This window comes from Wickerhamomyces ciferrii, contig 00109 (assembly GCF_000313485.1).
Source record: "Wickerhamomyces ciferrii WGS project CAIF00000000 data, strain NRRL Y-1031 F-60-10, contig 00109, whole genome shotgun sequence".
NCBI lineage: Eukaryota > Fungi > Ascomycota > Saccharomycetes > Phaffomycetales > Wickerhamomycetaceae > Hansenula > Hansenula ciferrii.
In genome coordinates, this window is record NW_011887631.1 from 31390 (window position 1) to 52729 (window position 21340).

At 31.3% G+C, this 21340-nt stretch overlaps 12 protein-coding genes across 12 annotated transcripts; 6 read left to right on the forward strand and 6 right to left on the reverse strand.

The window, feature by feature from the left end:
- Window positions 1-368: 368 nt before the first annotated feature.
- On the forward strand, window positions 369-1562 carry MRX20 (Mrx20p; the record flags this gene model as incomplete). Its single annotated transcript, XM_011275693.1, has 2 exons — window positions 369-371; window positions 456-1562. The coding sequence occupies 2 exons, from the start codon at window positions 369-371 to the stop codon at window positions 1560-1562; spliced, it is 1110 nt and encodes a 369-aa protein (XP_011273995.1).
- Window positions 1563-1665: 103 nt separating this feature from the next.
- ADE57 (bifunctional aminoimidazole ribotide synthase/glycinamide ribotide synthase) lies at window positions 1666-4029 on the reverse strand (the record flags this gene model as incomplete). Its single annotated transcript, XM_011275694.1, has 1 exon — window positions 1666-4029. The coding sequence occupies one exon, from the start codon at window positions 4027-4029 to the stop codon at window positions 1666-1668; it is 2364 nt and encodes a 787-aa protein (XP_011273996.1).
- Window positions 4030-5210: 1181 nt separating this feature from the next.
- On the reverse strand, window positions 5211-6923 carry DHH1 (DExD/H-box ATP-dependent RNA helicase DHH1; the record flags this gene model as incomplete). The annotated part of the gene is made up of 1 exon (XM_011275695.1): window positions 5211-6923. The coding sequence occupies one exon, from the start codon at window positions 6921-6923 to the stop codon at window positions 5211-5213; it is 1713 nt and encodes a 570-aa protein (XP_011273997.1).
- Window positions 6924-7572: 649 nt separating this feature from the next.
- Window positions 7573-9078, forward strand: STE7 (mitogen-activated protein kinase kinase STE7; the record flags this gene model as incomplete). The annotated part of the gene is made up of 1 exon (XM_011275696.1): window positions 7573-9078. One exon carries the CDS (start codon window positions 7573-7575, stop codon window positions 9076-9078), a length of 1506 nt encoding a protein of 501 aa, XP_011273998.1.
- A 168-nt stretch (window positions 9079-9246) lies between these two features.
- On the reverse strand, window positions 9247-9549 carry DMO2 (Dmo2p; the record flags this gene model as incomplete). Its single annotated transcript, XM_011275697.1, has 1 exon — window positions 9247-9549. The coding sequence occupies one exon, from the start codon at window positions 9547-9549 to the stop codon at window positions 9247-9249; it is 303 nt and encodes a 100-aa protein (XP_011273999.1).
- Window positions 9550-9740: 191 nt separating this feature from the next.
- Window positions 9741-11294, forward strand: CMR1 (Cmr1p; the record flags this gene model as incomplete). Its single annotated transcript, XM_011275698.1, has 1 exon — window positions 9741-11294. The coding sequence occupies one exon, from the start codon at window positions 9741-9743 to the stop codon at window positions 11292-11294; it is 1554 nt and encodes a 517-aa protein (XP_011274000.1).
- Window positions 11295-11394: 100 nt separating this feature from the next.
- Window positions 11395-12549, reverse strand: BN7_3723 (Clavaminate synthase protein; the record flags this gene model as incomplete). Its single annotated transcript, XM_011275699.1, has 1 exon — window positions 11395-12549. One exon carries the CDS (start codon window positions 12547-12549, stop codon window positions 11395-11397), a length of 1155 nt encoding a protein of 384 aa, XP_011274001.1.
- Window positions 12550-13253: 704 nt separating this feature from the next.
- BN7_3724 (uncharacterized protein) lies at window positions 13254-14375 on the forward strand (the record flags this gene model as incomplete). The annotated part of the gene is made up of 1 exon (XM_011275700.1): window positions 13254-14375. The coding sequence occupies one exon, from the start codon at window positions 13254-13256 to the stop codon at window positions 14373-14375; it is 1122 nt and encodes a 373-aa protein (XP_011274002.1).
- An 816-nt stretch (window positions 14376-15191) lies between these two features.
- Window positions 15192-15677, reverse strand: BN7_3725 (putative transporter SEO1; the record flags this gene model as incomplete). Its single annotated transcript, XM_011275701.1, has 1 exon — window positions 15192-15677. The coding sequence occupies one exon, from the start codon at window positions 15675-15677 to the stop codon at window positions 15192-15194; it is 486 nt and encodes a 161-aa protein (XP_011274003.1).
- Window positions 15678-15807: 130 nt separating this feature from the next.
- Window positions 15808-16983, reverse strand: BN7_3726 (Vitamin H transporter; the record flags this gene model as incomplete). Its single annotated transcript, XM_011275702.1, has 1 exon — window positions 15808-16983. The coding sequence occupies one exon, from the start codon at window positions 16981-16983 to the stop codon at window positions 15808-15810; it is 1176 nt and encodes a 391-aa protein (XP_011274004.1).
- Window positions 16984-18195: 1212 nt separating this feature from the next.
- On the forward strand, window positions 18196-19476 carry BN7_3727 (uncharacterized protein; the record flags this gene model as incomplete). The annotated part of the gene is made up of 1 exon (XM_011275703.1): window positions 18196-19476. One exon carries the CDS (start codon window positions 18196-18198, stop codon window positions 19474-19476), a length of 1281 nt encoding a protein of 426 aa, XP_011274005.1.
- Window positions 19477-19799: 323 nt separating this feature from the next.
- BN7_3728 (putative transporter SEO1) lies at window positions 19800-20912 on the forward strand (the record flags this gene model as incomplete). The annotated part of the gene is made up of 1 exon (XM_011275704.1): window positions 19800-20912. One exon carries the CDS (start codon window positions 19800-19802, stop codon window positions 20910-20912), a length of 1113 nt encoding a protein of 370 aa, XP_011274006.1.
- Window positions 20913-21340: the final 428 nt, after the last annotated feature.

Here is a 21340-nt window from a genome sequence, read left to right on the forward strand (position 1 = left end):
TTAAGTTACCTCGCCCTTTTTAGATATTCTAGATCAAATTTTTACTGCAAACTTTCGAGAGATTTACACTAAATGTTTTTTAGTCTCCGATACCAGATAGCTAGTCCCCCAGATCTGAGACTTAAAAGCTGTAATTTACCCTGATGGTCGGAACTTTGAAGTAAATTCACGTGTTTTCTACCCTCGAAACTCATTTATATGGTATAGAAAGTTCAAATTATTTAACTATGAATTCAACAAAGAAAGAAGGATTTATTTGATAATAACCCGATTTACTTTGGTTCTTTGAATAATTCAAAGGGAATTTTAGTGACATAACATCATGTCTGAGTCACCAGCTATCCCACCTTCAAAAAGAAGCTCTTCGCATGGTAAACTAAGTCGTGATTTAGTGAGTATAAATCTTTTGCTATAATGTTATATTATCCCATACAAATTCTAACTGATATACCAAGGTTGTTGAACCAAATTTATTAACTGCTATCATTGCTGGTACTGCTGCTTCCGTGGCTCAAACTACGGCTACTTATCCTTTTGAATATTTGAAAGTTGTTACACAATTACATAGAAATTTACCAGGTGCTAAACAAGCTGAATTGTTTCATCAATTTAAATTTTATTTTAGTGGATGTGGTGCTTTAAATATTGGTAATGCTTTAAAATCAGGTTCAAGATTTATGATTTTCAATAGTGCTTCAAAATTTATGAGTACAGAAAATGGTAAAACTTCTGCTCCAAGATTAGTTGTTGCTGGTGCAATGACTGGTTTTATTGAATCTTTATGGATTATCCCATTTGAAAATTTAAAAACTACAATGATTGAAAATTCTTTACATTATTCCAAAATTCAAGTTAAAGAATATGAAGCAAATGAAAAATTGAAAAAAAATGGGAAAGTTAATAATAATAATGAAAAACAAAATTCAAAATCTATTAAATCAGATTCAAAACCTTCACAACAACAAAAACCTACTATAAAATCACCAATAAAACAAACAAGTATACCCAAAAAGACATTCCATAACCCTGCCACAACTGCATCGGCAACACTACATCCATATATCTTAGCTAAACAAAAATGGGATAAATTACCATCATCAAATATCTTATCAGCAATGTCTGAAATTTATCAAACAAGAGGGATTAGAGGGTTTTTACAAGGTTCAATTCCAACATTAATTAGACAATGTACAAATAGTGGTGTACGATTCGGTACTTATACTTCATTACGTCAAATATTCCAACCTCATGGTGGAGAATTGAATAGTTATTTAGCATTTTCAATTGGTGTTGTAAGTTCAGTTGCAGTTGTTGCAGTGACTCAACCAATTGATGTTATAAAGACTCGTATGCAAAGTCGTGAAACTTATTATACTTATACAAATGCTTTAAATTGTGCTTATAGAATCTTTGTTGAAGAAGGTGTTAAAACTTTTTGGTCTGGTTGGACTTTTAGATTATTAAAAGTTGGTACAAGTGGTGGTGTTTCATTTACTGTTTATCAATATGTTGAAAATGTTATAACTCGTGCTTTGAAAGAACAACCATTTCAACCAGAATAGATATTCGAAGTTGATAATTAGTTACTTGTACATAATAAATGATTGTTTTTCATTTCTAATTCATTATAATTTTAATATACACGTCTATAGTTATTTACTGTCTCTAATATAAACCTTCAGAGTTTTCAACAATAGTACCAGCATCATCACCTCTTTCAATTAATTCACCAATTTGATAAACAGTTTCACCAGCTTCTTCTAATAAAGATTTAACTTGATCAACATTTTCCTTTTCAACAATGGCAACCATACCAATACCCAAGTTAAAAGTTTTCAATAAATCTTTAATTGGAACATTTGCAGTTTTACCAAACCATTTGAAAATTTCTGGAATTTCGAAAGATTTTAAATCAACTTTTGCACTTAAATGAGATGGTAAAGCTCTTGGAATATTTTCAACTAAACCACCACCTGTAATATGTGCAAGACCTAAAAGTAAATCTTTTTGAATTGGTTTTAATAATTGTTTAACATAAATTCTTGTTGGTGTTAATACTTCTTTACCAATTGTACTTTCAGGTTTCCATGGAGCAGAATCGGTATAAGAATAACCATAAGTTTCAATAATTTTACGAACTAATGAGAACCCATTTGAATGAACACCATCAGATTTTAAACCTAATAAAACATTACCTTTTGACATACGATCAACAGCTGGTAAGATTTTATTTTTCAATACAGCACCAACAGCAGTACCATTTGTATCATAATGACCTGGTTCATACATACCAGGCATTTCAGAAGTTTCACCACCAACTAAGGCACAACCAGCTTGAATACAACCATCAGCAACACCTTTAACGAAATCAGCAGCAACTTTAATATCTAATTTACCAGTTGCGAAATAATCTAAAAAGATTAAAGGTTCAGCACCTTGAACAACTAAATCATTAACATTCATTGCAACTAAATCAATCCCCACAGTATCATGAATATTTAAAATTTGTGCAATTCTTAATTTTGTACCAACACCATCAGTTGCAGCAACTAATAATGTATCATCAGTGTTTTTATAACCAGCAGCTTTTAAATCAAAAATACCACCAAATCCACCAATATCAGAATCAGCACCTGGTCTTTTAGTGGATTTAACATTTTTTTTAATATTTTCCACTAATAAATTACCATTATCAACTGAAACACCTGCAGCTGCATATGTAATACCATTTGCTTTAGAATCAGCATCTCTAAAAGCTCTATGAGCAATATCTTTACGATTATATTTACCTTCGAAATTAATTTTTTCAACACCTGCATAAGCTTTAGCAACGGCATCTTTTAAATTTGAAGCTGAAGCAGTTGATGCAATAACTCTACCACCATTTGTTAAGATTTTACCATCTTTCTTTGTAGTACCAGCATGGAAAACTAATGAATCTGAATTTTCCTCCACTATAATTTCATCACCTTTTTTATAAGATTCTGGATAACCACCAGCTGACATAACAACAGTTGTTGCAAATTGATCCTTTTTAACATCAATTTTAACTGAATCTAATCTACCTTCAGCAGCAGCAAGCATAACTTCAGCTAAATCAGTATCATCAGTTAATAATGGTAAAACGGTTTGAGTTTCTGGATCACCAAATCTAACATTATATTCTAAAACTTTTGGACCAGTAGCTGTAATTATAATACCTGTGAAAAGAACACCTTTGAAAGGGAAACCATCTTTTCTAAAACCTTCAATTGATGGTTTAATAATAGTTTCATCAATTTGTTTTTGTAATTGAGCAGTGGCAACTGGAGCTGGAGCATAAGCACCCATACCACCAGTGTTTAAACCTGAATCACCATCACCAATACGTTTATGATCTTGAGCAGGAGGTAAATTAAACCAAGAATAACCATCAGCAATAGTTAAGATTGAAATTTCATCACCTTCTAAGAATTCTTCCACAACAACTTCATTACCAGCATCACCAAATTCTTTATCAACAATGACTTGAGTTAAAGCATCAATAGCTTCTTGTTTAGTTTGTGGGATCAAAACACCTTTACCAGCAGCTAAACCATCAGCTTTAATAACAACATTATGAGAAACACTTTGAATATAAGCTTTAGCAGATTCAAAATCTTTGAAATTCTTATATTCAGCAGTTGGAATATTATGTTTTGCCATAAAATCTTTGGAAAAAGCTTTTGAACCTTCTAATACAGCAGCTTTTTCTGAAGGACCGAAAACTGGTATACCAATCTTGGTGAAAACAGTAGTAATACCTTCAACTAAAGGTTGTTCAGGACCTGGAACAACTAAACCAATATCATTTTCTTGAGCGAAGTTAGCTAATTCAGGGAATTCCTTTTTAGATGAACCAATATTTATATTGGTAACATTTGGGAATAAATCAGTACCACCATTACCTGGGGCGACATAGATATGATTAACCAATTTTGATTGGGATAACTTCCAGATAAGAGCGTGTTCACGACCACCGTTACCCACGACAAGGATATTGAGAGACATTGTGTATAAATTTTGTGTTAAAGAGTGTTGATGAGTGGAAAGTTGTTAAAAGTTGTTGGTTAAAGATTTGAATCTGTAGCTGCTTTTTATTTTAATGCTCATCAGATAAAAATTAAAAGATTTTTTTGACTCTGAATTGACAGCCGCGAATTTTCTTAATATTAAAGACGTTCGCGAATGGAAATTTGACATATAACCAGAACAATTTGATCAATTTGTTTGATTTAATGGAGTTTTATGAGGGTTATTGGGTGGTAAGGGTTGATTAGGTTGGTATTTAGTGACTGTGGGTTGAGTGGTATGTTATGTGATGTCTTTTGGTTAAAAAACCGTTGAATTTGGCCTACTATAAGCACAATTCTAATGGTCGAACCTCGAATAATATCTTCATTTACAACAAATTCAGTTTAGATTGATATTTCTTTCATAATATTCAAATAAAACTATCAATCAAGGATATAATAAACAATGGGGAAAATTAAATAAAAAATGTAAAAACAAAAACCATCATATAAATTTTTTATTAAAATATCCTTTTCATCTTTTTAATCTTTGTAAATGTAAATGATTGTTAACAAAAACCATCACATTCATCAAATAAAATAATGCAAGTATAAAAAAAATAGAAAGCTTATGATCAAAGAGTTTTTTCCAATTCTTCAATCCATTGGGTATGGATCAGTCATGTACTAAAACACTTTTTAAATCAACTTTTCCAATCCTTCAATCCATTGGATATGGATCAGTCATGTACTAAGAGATCATCATAAAACTTTCAAATAAACAAATAAACAATAAAAACAAATATATTTTTTTTTTCTTTTTTTTCTAGGGGTTTTTTTCCAAAAGTTTCCTTTTAATCATTAATTGAATTGAAATATACTAATAAAATTGATATAAAAATTAAATTAGAAATGAAAAACTTGAACGTTTGCAGGATAAACTTTATCATCACATATAACATATAAAACAAAATAAAAAAATTTCAATTCAATGATTAAAGAAATAACAAAAACAGCTTTTTATAAATCAAAACAAAAAAATCACAAACATTAGGGTACTTCATATAAAAAAACAACGTTAAAGTACCAGATAATATAATAATATAATCTTCAAAAACAAAATAAAAATCAAGTCATAACTTTGGTCATATTAACATAATAATCTTCAAAATCTATTGATTATTGAGATTGTGAAGGTTGTTGAAGTTGAGGAGATTGTTGTGATGATGGTTGTTGTTGTTGTTGTTGAAATTGTGGAGGATAAGCACCTTGTGGTGGATAAGCAGTGAATCCATTTGGTGGGAATTGACCTTGAGGTGGGAATCCTTGTGGTGGATAACCTTGTGGAGGATAACCATAACCTTGTGGAGGGAATCCTTGTGGTGGGATAACTTGTGGTTGTGGAATAGCTGGTGATCCATTAATAACTTGTTGTGGTTGAGAAAAAGTTGATGATGTAGTGGTAGTTTGTTGTGATTGTGGGGGAGTTTGATTAACTTGTTGTTGAGCTTGTTGTGGTGTTTGTTGTTGTGGGATACTAGATTGAGGTAATGAAGTTGGAGCTGTAGGGATTGAAGATTGATCATTATTTAATTCAGGTTGACCTCTATAGTTGAAACCATTTGTATAAGCATTTGGTAAATTTTGAATTGGGAAAGGTTTTGGAACATTTTTAGAATTTGTTGCAACATATAAACTTTCATCAATATTATTTGGAATTTTTGGAATTTCAATACCTAATTCTTTTTCAACTCTAAATAAATTTTGACGATCATTCCATGTTACAAAATCAATAGCTAAACCTAAATGACCAAATCTACCAGATCTACCAATTCTATGTAAATAAGTTTCAGCATTTTTTGGGAAATCAAAATTAATAACAACATTAACAGCTTGAATATCAATACCTCTTGTTAATAAATCAGAACAAACTAAATTACGAACTTTACCTTGTCTAAATTCATGGAAAACTTTATTTCTTGCATCTTGAGGCATTTTAGCATGAGAATAATAACATGAATAACCTAATTGAGTAATTTTTTTAGCTAATAATTCAACTCTTTTGGATGAATTACAAAAAATAATTGATTGATTAATTTGTAATTTGGAAAATAATGTATGTAAACAATGTAATTTTTGAGCTTCTTCCAAATAAGCATAATAATTTGTAATACCTCTTAAAGTTAATTCATCCATAAGATTAATTTCATAAGGATTTTTCAAATTTCTTGCAATAAAATCTTGAATTGTTAAAGGGAAAGTTGCAGAAAATAATAAAGATTGATGTTTTGATGGTAAAAATGATAAAGTTTGTTCAATAATTCTTTTAAATTCTTGTGAAAGCATTTTATCAGCTTCATCCATAACAAACATTGAACATTTTGATAAATCAGCTAAATTTCTTGAAGCTAAATCTAAAATACGACCTGGAGTACCAACCAAGACATTAACAGGTTCTTCTAATCTAACAATATCATCTCTTAATGAAGTACCACCAGTAGAAACCATAACTTTGACATCTAATCTTTTCCCTAAAGTTTTAACAACTTGAGAAGTTTGTAAAGCTAATTCTCTTGTTGGTAAAAGGATTAAAGCTTGAATTTGATCAACATTTGGTTTAATTTTTTCCAATACTGGGATAATAAAAGATGCAGTTTTACCAGTACCATTCTTAGCTCTTGCTAATATATCTCTACCTGCAAGTGCCACAGGAATTGATTCTTCTTGAATAGGACTTGGTTTTTCAAAACCAGCTTCAAAAATACCCATTAATAATTTCCTACTTAGATAAAAATCTTCAAATGAATTCCCCTTTGTCTTTGTAACATCTTCAGTTTGTGGTCTTGTATCTTTTTCTGGGATTGATAATCCTTGTTTCCAATCAGTGGACATTTTGTTGTGTTGTATGAATTGTATTTATATTGTTCTCTATTATGAAATAAAACAGCGCTATTGCCTTAAATTAACAAATATTCTGTGATTTTAATTACCAGCACGATATGAATTCTTTTTACTTAACAAATTGATTAAAATTGAGCTTAAAAAGTTGATTTTCAATTGATTGTTTAATGATTTCTTTGAATTTTAATTAATACAACCATATTAAAACAACCATCTTTCGCCCAAATTTTTGTTTTTTTGTTGAACTTTTTAATTTGTTGATGAGAAAAATGGATTGATTTCCCAAACAGGTAATAAGTTGTAACTGATATTGCATTGAAAATTTGACAATAACCATATTGGGTAATGGGTATGCCAAAATGCGCGAACAAGTGTCATTATTTCCCTAATAGGTAGTGAATATGTGTTGCTATATCAATAATTATCAGATTCATTCATAATTACTTTATTGGGTAATAACAAATGCCATTTTTGCTAAAAATATCATAATTTTTCGTTTTTCTTTGCGTTTTTTAACAAGTTTCATAAAGAATTTTGAATTTTTAAATCAAAATTGAAATTGAATATCAAATAAACTAAAAAAGATCTGAGAAAGGTAAACCTCAAAAGAACAATTTATTATCAATTTCACTCATCTGGAATGAGTTCCACTAGTTCCACGTCCAATAGAAAGAGCTCCACGCTCAGCATCAACGTTAGCAGAAACAAACCTCTGCCTCCAATCATACTGGATAATAGCCAGGCCCAGAACCAACCTCAACCTCAACTTCAAACCCACAATATCAATTTCAATTCTCAACCTCAATCTCCTTCAAATTTATCATCTCCAACTATAAAACCTTTGAATTTACCAGGTCTTACTCTTGCAGGTCCATCAAGCTCTCATAGTCCTACTGGTGGTAGTGCTGTTGGTGGTGGTATTGGTGGTAATGCTGCTGGTTCAATGTTTCAACCAAAAACATTAAAAAGAAGAAATCTCAAGAAATTAACACTTAATGATGAACAAGAATCAAATTCAACCCCATCAATTAACTCTCCAAATCATAGCTTGAAAATACCCACTCCAAATTCTTCAACTTCAAATAAACATAATGAAGAAAATTTAGAATTATTAGAAAATTTTGAAAAATTAACTATAACTATAAATAATCAATATAATTTAAAACAACAAGATTTATTAACTTTGAAAACCCTTGGTGAAGGTCAATCAGGTTCAGTAAGTAAAATTTTACATGTTCCAACAAATAAAACAATGGCTAAAAAGCAAATTATGTTTGAAAAAAATTTTAAAGTTCAAAATCAAATTTTAAGAGAATTGAAAATTTTAAATGATGTTAAAAATCCTTATATTATTGAATTTTATGGTGCTATATTCATTGATAGTGCAAGTTCCACATCAACTTCTGCAACACCAACAACTGCCACTGAGGAAAAACATAAAGATTCCAAAGATGATTTAAAAATACCCAAAGATTTTAATAATGAAGTCCCAGGTATAAGAAGTAATGGTGTTATGATTTGTATGGAATATATGGATTGTGGTTCCCTGGATTATATATTGAAGAAATTGGGGTTTTTAAAAGAAGTTTATTCAAGTAAAATCACCTATGCTATATTACAAGGTTTAAATTATCTTTATGCAAATCATAAAATTATTCATAGAGATATAAAACCTTCAAATGTCCTGTTAAATTCAAAAGGTGAAGTTAAAATTTGTGATTTTGGGGTTAGTAGAGAATTAAATAATAATTCAATTGCTGATACATTTGTGGGGACTTCAACTTATATGTCACCTGAAAGAATTCAAGGTGATGTTTATTCAATAAAGGGGGATGTTTGGTCATTAGGGTTAATGTTGATTGAATTATCAACTGGTGAGTTCCCCTTTGGTAAAAAAGATACACCAAATGGTATTTTGGATTTATTACAAAGAATTGTTAATGAAGAACCTCCATCATTATCGAAAAGTAAATTTAGTAAAGAATTATGTGATTTTGTGGAATTATGTTTAAAAAAGCAAAATGAAAGACCAACTCCTTTAGAATTATTACAAATGCCAAAAAGTTTTATAACAAAATATCAAACTGAAGATTCAAGACAATTATTAAGACATTTGGCTAAAAAATTAAGAAAACCAAAGAAATAATCAATAAAACAGAAAATATTTACAACTTTTTTAATACCATTAATAATCATTCCCATTATTGTTACTATATAGTTTTTATTTGTGTTTTAATTTGTTTCAGTTCATGATTTCCAATGCATTTATTAAATCTTTCGTTAACTCATAATTGTAGGTTGACCACATGGGCCCCTATTTCAATTTCTTTTGTTCTGGTGTATTCCATAACCATCCTTCAGTCCCTCTAAAAACACCAAATCCAATTAATCCATAACCAGAACCTTTAATAAAATATCTCCACCACATTGGATTTTTTTTTAAATTTTCAGCTTGTGATAATTTTGAATCTTCAAATAATTGACCACTTGCAAACCAAGCACCTGCACCTAAAGCTGATACTGTAGCCATGATTTGACATGGTAAACAGTCTTCATACTCTGCTGGTTCAAGATCCCTTGGTTGTGGAGGATTGAAAACGTTTAAAATATTGGACATTCTGTGGGTTTGCCTTGATCTTAATAGTTTATTGTTAAGCCGTTAAAATCTGGAGATTCTGGAAAATTTTGTATACGACTGTCATCGCAAAAGGTCGCGTATTTTTTTTTATATACGCGTATACCGAAGAAATCAATTGTACTCATGAATCTTGAAAGTGGTGATCTTGAAGAATAACCAAATAAAACAACATGGCACTGTCAGATTTTGAGAAACAAAGATTGGAAAATATCGAACGTAATAAGAAATTATTAAATTCTTTAAACTTGAACTCAATATCTGGTGAAATTTATCAAAATATTAAAAAAGAAGAAGAAAATGAATTGAATAATAAAAGAAAGAGAACTTCAAGTCCCAGACCTAAAAAACCTAAAATTGAAGCAACTCCAGCTGTAGCTACAAGAAGATCAAGAAGAATTGCAGGTGTTGCTCTAGATGATACTGAAAAGACTAAAAAATTTGAACTTGAAGAAGATAAAAGACGTAGAGAACGTGAAGAGTTGGAAAAATTGAAAACAATTAGAGTTAATGGTGATTTAAGTCTTTTAGACTTAATTAAATCAGATGATGTTAAAGAAGAAGAGGATGATAATAAAATATTATCCAAATTTCAATCTTTTCTAAATATTAATGGAAATTTCAGTATTGGTGATTATTATGAAACTATAATGCAAAAGGATAATTCTTCAAAAGATGTTAAAAATTTACGTGAAGAATTCTCATCAAAGGAAATATATCCACACTTTAAACCAAATGATATTAAATTAACAAAAGAAAGAATGACTTATATTACATTTCATCCTTCAATTGATAAAAAAATCGTTATTGGTGGTGATACTGCAGGTAATTGTGGTATATGGGATTCAGAAAATACTGAAAATGTTGATATTACATCTTTTAAATTACATGGTAAATCAATTTGTAAATATGAATTTAATATTAATGAACCAAATAAAGTTTATTCAGCAAGTTATGATGGATCAATTAGAACCATGGATTTATCCACAATGAAATCTTCACAATTTTTCATTAATGATGGTGATATTGGTATATCAGATATAAATTTTAATAATCATAATGAAATTTATTATACCACTTTAGAAGGTGAATTTGGTCGTTTAGATTTAAGAAGTGGTGATCATAGTCAAAAAACTGTATTAAGATTATCTGATAAAAAAATTGGTGGTTTTACAATAAGTCCAAATAATCCAAATCATATAGCTACAGCATCATTAGATAGAACATTAAAAATTTGGGATTTAAGAAATGTTGTCCATGCTGATTGGAGTGAATATGATGATTTCGAAAGTGCACATAATATTGGAACATATGATTCAAGATTATCAGTCTCCACAGTGGATTGGAATCATTCAAATGATTTAGTTTGTAATGGATATGATGATACTGTTAATATTTTCAATTTAGGTGAAGATGCACATAAATGGGAATCAAAACATATCATAGGTGAATTGAATCAAGATCATAGAATTAAACATAATTGTCAAACAGGTAGATGGGTTTCTATATTAAAGGCAAAATGGCATAAATTACCAAAAGATAAGACTGAAAAAGTTGTTATTGCAAATATGAATAAATATTTTGATGTTTATGATAGAAATGGTATTCAATTAGCTCATTTATCAGATCCTTTATTAACAGTTGTACCAGCTGTGGCAAATTTCCATCAAACTGAAAATTGGATTGTTGGTGGTGGTGCTTCTGGTAAAGTATACATGTTTTCATAGTTGATTCAAATAAAAAAAGTATGAATATTATTTTGTAAGCTATTACATAGTATGGCTACTACACTAAAACTCAACAACAAATTTTAAAGGACTATACATCTTAAACTTTCAAAGCTTCCAAGTTGGAATTGACTGATTCCAGATCAGATTTCTCAACTTGAAAGTTCTTGAAAGGTTGTTTAGTATGATCTTGAACATCCCACATCCCAACAAGTGTAGATCTCTTACCATCTTTATAAGGTAATTTACCATGACTGACTTGATAATTATGAATGAAAACAATATCACCACTTTTCCAATTATGTTTGTATTCCAATTCTTCAGTGATTTTTTTATATTTGTTCAAGTCTTCTTTGGAGAAAACGGTCCCATCACCATATTTAATCTTTGGTTCATCAGTGGTATATTTGTCACTAAACGCTGCAATGGAACTGAACAATAATGGCTCATCTTTAAAAGTTTTAACAGGCCATGTTTTAGAAGAAGCTAACAAATTATCATCTTCATCAAACCAAGCATTATCAGAAATGTATTCATGAGCAATCTTAAGTGCTTTTTTCTTTTTGGTTTCAAAATCATCTTCAGGTTTTATATTTCTACCAAATGTAACTTCATGATTCCAATAAGCTCTTTCAGATTCATCTTTATACCAAATTTCATTATTGAATTGTAACCCAGTTTGGGATAATTTTTCTAAGAACTGTGGTAACTCTTTAGCAACCTTTTCATACAATTCACCACCATGAACTAAAGGAGTTTCACCACCTGTAGCTGTGTATTCCAATATAGAAAAAACCAAAGAGTTTGGATACCTTTTAAATCTAGAAAATTCATTATGTTGCAAGATTACAGACTCTGGTGGTGATTTATTTGCAGTGTATAGATTAAACCCCTTTTTATCTCTTGTAGTTAAAGTACCATTTTGTTCAAATTGAACTTGATTTCTACCTTCTTCAATATGACGAATGATTGATGCAACTTCAGCAGCTTTTGATTCATCAGAGTTTTCAACTGAATCTCTAAGAACAAACACACCATGATTTTCTATCAATTGAGTAATGACCCCCTTTTGGGATAAACTAGTTAAGAACTCTTCAACTTCATCTCTATTGTACTCATGATCATTCAAGTTCAAAGCATAAGCAACTGGGAATTCACGACCATGAATAATATGAGCCTCTGGTAAATCAAGCTTATCAATAGATAACTTTCCATTGGAATAGGATTTCTGGGGTGGTATATAATCAACAGTCATTGCGTTAGATGTTTGAGCTTATAAGATGCCATACAAAACTCCTTATTCTATTCGACTGATATAAGATATATATACAACTCCTACCCTTTGTATAGCTAATGCCACATCTGATATTGGCTCTTATGATTAGAGGATAAAATACCTGATCTGGATCTTACGCCTAATTAAAGTACTACTGTGGATCTATACGACTCCACGACTCCACATACAATAGATTATGCCAAAACTGTGGATCTGGTAAGAAGACGCATCCGGTGAACTAGCCAACAATTGTACATCAAGAGAGCTGGTATAGTATACACCACCAGAACTAAAGTGATACACTCCAGCTATCACATTATTCAAGTAGTGACTTAGCTATACGTCCAAACCCTAACAATCATGATCTAATTGCAAATTGTGTATTCATGGTGTTAATTAATAATCCACTAATTTTTAAATCCGAGACCCCGATCTCCGACCGAAGTCTCCGATGACCGGTCCCAGTCGGCACAAAATTCAAGATTCAAAATTAAATTTGAAATGAACTGAAATTTTTGCGACATTTCTGTTGATTTGAGCATCGCAACATCGCAACGGTGCGCGCATATAGTCGGTGAAAGCAAAGTGTCAAAAAAACATATAAAAAAGAGTAAATTTCCAATACGACCCACCCCTTAACATAGTTGATCCATATCAATAATCAACAATATATCAATTCAACAATGTCAAACGTTATCAATGCTCAACACTGGATCTTGGAAAACAAGACTACATTTGATCAACCAATCAATTTAAACTATGGTTCCAAAGATGCAACTTTCATTCTTGAGGATGTTAAATATGACCTAAATGATTCAAAATTGTTGAAGAAAGGTGAACTTTTGATTGAATCTTTGTTCTTTTCCAATGACCCTGCTCAAAAAGGGTGGTGGTCGAAACAGCCAGGATACGTTGCTCCATCCCCTCCACATAGTCCAGCTCCATCTCGTGGTATTGCAAAAGTTATTAAGGCAAATTCTGAAAATTATAAAGAAGGTGATATCATTTCTTCAAACATCAATTGGGCCACCCACAACATCATTCCTGAAGCCCAATTTGGTACTTATAAAATAGATCCGACAAGATTTGATTCATTAACCAAATATTTAAGTGTTTTCGGGTCCACCACATTGACGGCATATGTTTCAGCCTACAAATATGCTGAATTGACAGATCCTGAAAATTCACAAGACAAAGTGTTTTTAGTTACTGGTGCTGCTGGTGCTGTTGGTGCTGTTTTGGTTCAAATTTTTGCTAAAGTTTTTAAAGCTAAAAAAGTTTTAGCAGTTGCTGGTGGTGATGAAAAAGTCAAATATGTTGAATCTTTAGGTAATGGTAATGTTTATGGATTAGATTACAAGTCAAAAACATACAAGGAAGATTTTGCTAAAGCAATTGGTGATGATAAGATTGATGTTTATGTTGATCAAGTTGGTGGTGAAATTTTGGATCATGCAAGTTTCTTTTTGAAAGATTTTGGAAGAATTGTTCAAGTTGGTACAATTGCTGGTTACAATGATATTTCAAAAGCTGCTTTCAAAGCATATTCAAATGTGGTCACCAAAAGATTATCAATCAGAGGGTTTATTGTCTCTGATGATAGAGAACAATTCCCACAAATTATTCAACATTTATCTGAATTGATTAAATCTGGTGTTATTGATGCTTCAAAAATCAAAGAAACTGTTGTTGATGGTTCTGGTGAGAACTTCAAGAAAGTTCCTGAATTATGGAATGGTTTATTCTCTGGTAAGAATACTGGTAAATATATTACAAGAGTTACAAGTGATCCAAATATCAAATGATTGGAAGTTTTGAACTTTCAGTTTTATGAGAGAACCAGATGACTCGTTCATGATCAATTTATATACTAACTTTTGAAATATACTTAGGCTTTTTGATCTTTAATTTTAATTTTTGCAATTAAACGTGTAGCTTTAGTTATAATTGAGAGAAAATGGGATCTATAGAACCATAATAATATAACCGAAGTACGATATAGTAACGTAATTGAATTGGGATTAAGTAGTTCATTGCAGCAGTTGATGATCTTCACTCTGTTAATACATTTAGTACAACAAATATGGATGATATATTAAACTATCTAACAATAGATCGTACTCAAATAATAGATAATTTCTGCTCCTTATATAGCGTTTTAAAGAACACATAAATTAAGCCCTATTTACGTATCTACACAATTGTATTTATATATTAATTACCATATCTGCCTTGACTATTATATGAAGCTGTTCGGATAATGATTTTAACTACAGAGAGCTGTAATTTTAAAGTTACGGGCGATCATCAGTTTAATACGTACAAACACTACAGATATCTGTGAAATTGAATAATTTATACTATTATATTCTGAAAGAATTCAATATCTTCTCGGGAGATATGTTAGGTGGTTTAATATATCATCCCATATTTGTTGTACTAAATGTATTAACAGAGTGAAGATCATCAACTGCTGCAATGAACTACTTAACCCCAATTCCAGATATATGTCTGAATTACGTTACTATAACTACAACTTCGGTTATATTATTATGGTTCTATAGATCCCATTTTCTCTCAATTACATACTATATATTAATCCTAAATATTTAGACTATAGCTTATTTACTTTTCTCACTTGATACTGCAATAGCTTCCACTTCACCATTTGTTTCTTTTGAAATTTTTTCTCTAATTTGAAGTAAAGCTGACTCTTTGGTTTCACCTTTGGCACTATTATAAACAACAATACCATTATCATATGCTTCTCTTTTCTCATCTCTTTTGTAAAATACTAAACCCACCATCATAGCGATACCTTGAACAGCTGACCAACATGCAGCACCAGTGAACCCTTTTGTGAACTTAGGTGCTTCAGTTGTAGGATACATAATCTTGTTAAGCCAGACATTACTTTGTGCACAAAAGAGATAACTCAAAATCCATTCAATACTTCTTTGATTAGCATCATGTCTCAAAATATCATTCATCAATGGATAGAACGTTGAACTTTGTGACCAGCTCCAATAACCAAAACAAAAACCAACCCATTTAGCACTATCAGGAACATCCCAAACAGCTAATATTGCATTACCAATCAAATTCATTATTTGGGAAAATGTAATTAAAGTAAACCTCTGTCTAGTTAAATCCGCACCAACACAAACAATGAAAACATAAAAAACTCCCAACGCTGGTGGAATAGCTGAAAAATTATTGATTTTTCCAATTGAATATTTATTCAAGCTCTTTAACCAAAGAATGAAAGACCCACTTGCAGCCCCCAAGATTACTGATGGTGAACACCCAGAAGTGCCACGAGCTGAATATCTTCTTCCAAACGGCCTTGTCAAAAAATTGTTTTCTAGTTGGTGGTTTTTCATCAGTACCATTTCTTCTCATAATCTTTCTTGCTAATTTAATCTCATCATCAGTCAACCAAATAGAATAACAGTAAAAAGGAGTCCCTGGAATTGTAAATAAAGTGAAAAAAGCAATAAATAAACATATTAAACCATCAATTAAAAACATCCATCTCCAACCAGCGAGGTTATGGACACCATCTAAAGCATCATGAATACTTGCTTGAAGCAACCCAGACGTTAAATTCCCAATATATAACCCAAAATAAAGTAATGATCCTTGTCTACTTGCAAACATTGGACGAAACCAACTTGCAAACATGTAATGTACCAAAGGGAAAAATGCACATTCAGAAGCACCAACTAAAAACCTTAATGCTTTCAATGTTTGAGGATTCTCCACTCTAGTTTGAGCTAAGGTGAATATAGACCAGATCAACTCTGCAACGAACAATGTATAAGTTGGATTCAATCTTGGAAGAATGTATATAAATGGTAATTGGAAAATAATAGAAGCAGCTGAAAATAAAACTTGAGTATCAATCAAATCATTACCTTTCATACCAATTTCTTCTTTCATACCTGAAACATAAGCATTGTTTAAATTAGTTTGACTTAAACTAAATGACCAAAACCCAAGAAGTGATGTAAACCCAATTAAAATTGTTAATTTATTGATAAGTTTCTTCTCAGCAGATGGAGTACCTTTTTCAAACCATCTCCACCAATCATGTCTAGCTTGTTCAACTTTTGTAAGTCTATACTCATATTCATTGAAAAAAGAGTACCATTTTCTATTAGCTTCATCTCTATATTCTCTAACGTTATATGATAATTTCTCTCTTTCATCTTCATCTTTTTTTCTTAATGTATAACCTTCAGCAATCTCTTCAGCAGTTTCATTAACAATTCTTTCATGAGGAATAAACCATGGTAATTTTTGACTCCAATGAGAAGCTCTTGAGTGTGTGTGCTCATTTGAAGTTTGTTGATCATCAGATAAACTGGAGTCAACAACGGTGGTAACGTTGTCCTTTTCTGTTCCAGACATTTGAAATGTTGTAGTTTGTTATGATGTACAAGCTAATACAGATCATTATGAAGATGAAGATATTAGCTTCATTTTATAAGAATCTAAGTACTCTACAGTTTGACTAACGATGAATTAGAAATGTGACTCCACAACGGTGATAGCTTTCAGCAACTCAAAACGCATCTCATAAAGATCTGACTTTATAGTATAAATATTGACTTCGTAAAGACGCCATAGTTGTAAGTTTTGAGCTTATCTTGGTACCATAGAGCGCATTTGCCTTAAAGCTACCATGTATTTTAACATATCAGGACGTTACAAGTTTAATTGTGAATCAAAAAAAATATTTCATTACCACTGACCACTGTAACCAAGCGATGAGCTTATAAGTTATGAAAAAGGTTCGGGTCAGCTGTGGCTTTGAATTATCGGGTCAGATCCAATATTGGCATGATTGGACACAAAAATATTAATTAACTAAAGTCTAAGAGGCAATTTGGTGATAAAATGAGCCGATCCGTTCTGTAATCAAATAATAGATACGCAACATATCTCATTTAGAGACGTACTAGACATGTCACTCAAGTACAGAAGTATCTCCCGTCGTATTCTGAAAGATCCATGCACAGTGGTTAATTGATTTTCAACGAGGACGCGGCCGAAATAATTTTCAAAATTTTTGAACTCTGACTTGAGAAAACTTGAGATTTAAATTTTACTTAGACAAGTACACCAATAAGTCAACAACTGGAGTCTTGCAGGAATCACTATGGAGTATAGACATATTAAGCTTCATCTGGGTATACTTTCAGCTTATTTTTGGCCTTGAAACTTTAGAATATCAAAATGATTCTGGTTCGTTGTCCTCAATGATTGTGGGTTGATTAAATGTTGATTCTGAATGATATAAAAATCCACGAAAGTGGGTATATTAGGGATGGTTCTGGTTATAGCAAAAGTTTCCACTCAATACAGGGCAATCATCATAACGACTGCTTCAAATAAGGGATATAAATTCTCAACACTGTTGCTGTTAATCAATATACTGCTATACTGAGCTGAATCACCCTCAAAATCATCCCGCGAATCGGTTTTGGAATCAAGTTTTGTGACAAAAATCCATAAACTCCAGATCTCAAAAAGCTCAGCGGCTAGTTTTACACAATTGAAACAACAACTTCATGGGAAAGTGGTGAACCAAGTGGCTGTTAGTGTGAATATACCACCGTCATGGAGGCTGGTTTGTTGACGGGTATCAAGAACCTGAAGTCCTTATTGAAGGCTACAAGTGATTATGAAAAGTTCAAGGTTAAATATCAAGAGTTATCGCTGGATTTCCAACTTCAATTACAACTGATCAATGAAACATATGCTGCTGAGGGTCCAAAAATGAGAAACTACAAAAGGAAGGAGTTATATCTCACTAGATTTGATGTTATTATTAAGCCAACCACGTTGAGGGTTAAAGATATAAAAGAGTTTAATATCGTTAGAAGTACAATTAATAACCTGTTGAAAACATTGAAACCATATAAAAAGGATCCTGTTATTGGTTATTTGTTTGAAGTAAGCTCTTACTTCAATTTGGCACCACCTTATTTCCCTGATACTGGTAGATCTCCCCTGATTGAACTTAAACTTGATAATGATGAAAATATGAACCCATTCACCACTACTAAAATTAGTAAAAATGTTACTGAAACAACACGTTATGGTCCAGTGTTGATTGAAAAATTTACAAATGATGTTTTCAAAGATGAATGGGATGTTAAACTTGTCTTTGAATTATATAAATCAGAATCCTTCAAGCTGTTAAAGATCAATAATGAATTGGCCCAAGCTCAGGCTTTCTTAAATAGCCGCTGTTTGAACTCATTCACTAAAAGAGATCTGGTTCAAGTGATCAAATCCAACATTTTCAATCCAGTGCTGACAATCCTTTCCAATTTAGGGTATTCTATTACCATTAGAGAGAATTATGATTTGAAGAACGATTTACCTGAGAAATCAAAAGTTTCGGATGTTCCAGATGTTCAATTTCAATTGGTTTCAGATATGTGTCTGATTTATCATAAACCAATTAGTGATGTTGATATAGCTGCTATGACAATCTTGGTTTGTGAACCAAGCACTTTGAATTCATATGTTCAAGATTTTTTAGATGATAAGGGGAAAATTACACATAAAAGTAATAATTTGAAGAATTTATTCACACAAGGGTTTTGTCAAGCTATTTTCGCATTGAATAATCATGGTATAATAACAGATTATAATCATTTTTTACTTTATACAATTGGTAATGATGTTTCCATGCAAACAAAGAAAACTACAAGGAAAAATTTTGTAAAAGTTGCAACTTCTGGTTTCCATTGTGAAGTTCTTGATATTAAAGATGGCTCTACTATTCCAAAAATTACTTCATTCGTTGTTGATAATGTTAAAGCTGTTGTTGATAACTCAGAAGAATGTTTGATTAGACATATCAAGGAATTTATGATGGATTTAGATTAGCTTTTTATCAATGAATAAATGTTGTGATCCATAAGAAAGAAATGCAATGTTTGTAGATATTTCTGGTATGTGATAGTGTCCCTTAACAATATCTTGTTGACTCCAGTACAAAAGTATGGCTTCAATTTTCAAATCTAAAGATTAATTGACAAGATGAAAAGTGATAGTACTTCTAGCTCTACCTACTTTGGTAATTTAAGCACGACTATTTAAATGTGTGGAATATTATCAAAATGTATAAAAGTTCGGGATAGATCACTATTGTTCTTATACTCTCGAGTTTTGGGCAGAAATCAATAAATTTACACAAATTTTTTCATCAAATGTCTGATTCAAAGCTTGAGACCCAGAGTTTAGAAGCAACTAGTCCTAAAAAATCATGGTTATCGAAACTTCCATGGTGGATTCCTCAAAAGAGATATGTCTTTGAGACTCAAGAAGAGATTGATGAAGGTTATAGGTTGAGAATCAAAAAGAGTGCAAATAAAGAAGAACAGCTATATCAAGTTAGAGAATATAAAGATGAAGCAAATAGAAAATGGTACCATTTCTTCAATGAATTTGAATACAGATACACAACAGAAGAGTTGAATAAACATGATTGGTGGAGATGGTTTGACAAGGGTACATCGTCTGAAGAGAAGAAATTAATTACAAAACTTGATATTTTGATCACATTTGTTGCATTTTTAGGTTATTGGTCCAAGAGTTTAAGTCAATCTAACTTAAACAATGCTTATGTTTCAGGTATGAAAGAAGATATTGGTATGAAAGGTAATGATTTGATTGATACTCAAGTTTTATTTTCAGCTGCTAATATTATTTTTGAACTTCCATTTATTTTCACATTACCAAGAATTAATCCAACTTATATGCTCTTTGGAGCAGAGCTTTTTTGGTCCGTTTTCACTTTGACCTTATCAACTGTTAAAAATCCTGCTGCTTTGAAAGGTATGAGATTCTTGGTTGGTGCTGGTGAAGGATTGTTTTTTCCAATGTATCATTATATCTTCGCAAATTTCTATAAGCCAACAGAGATACAACGTCGAACTGGTACATACTATTTTGGATTGTATTTAGGAACCCTTACATCAGGTTTATTACAAAGTGCGATTTTCAATGCACTTGATGGTGTAAATAATATTTCTGGTTGGAGGTATATGTTTTTGATTGATGGGGTTATTGCATTTACTATAACACTTATAACACTTTTCTGTGTCCCTGGAACACCATTCAAATGTTATTCAATATGGTTGACAGATGATGAAATCAAATTAGCAAGGAAAAGAATGAGAGAAAATGGTACAGATGAGAAACCACCTACAACTAAACAATTTTTTGATCCAAAGGTTTATAAAACCATATTTGGGAGTTGGATCTTTTGGATCTTTACACTCTCAAATATAGGTGGATTTAATAGCAATAGCGAGTGGTAGCTTTGTCCTTTGGTTGAAATCATTAAATCGTTATAGTATTGGAAAAATTAATAATTATTCATCAATTCCTCCGGCATTGGGTATATTTTACGTTTTCATTGTTTGCCATGGTTCAGATTTTATCCGTAAGAGATTTTTGATGATTAGTTTTGCACAAAGTATGAATTTCATTGGTAATGTAATACTTTCAGTTTGGAATGTTTCGGATGGAGCTAAATGGTTTGCGTTTTGTTTTGGGTATTGGAGTTGGTCCCAAAGCAGTGTTTATTATCCTTTATACAATGATATATTGAGGCATGATTCAAATAGAAGAAGTATTGAATGGATTATGTCATATCTCACTGGTTCTGTCAGTAATGTCATTCTTAATAAAGTGTTATATCCAACTACTGAGGCACCAAGGTTCAAAAAGGGTTTTATTGGTTCTA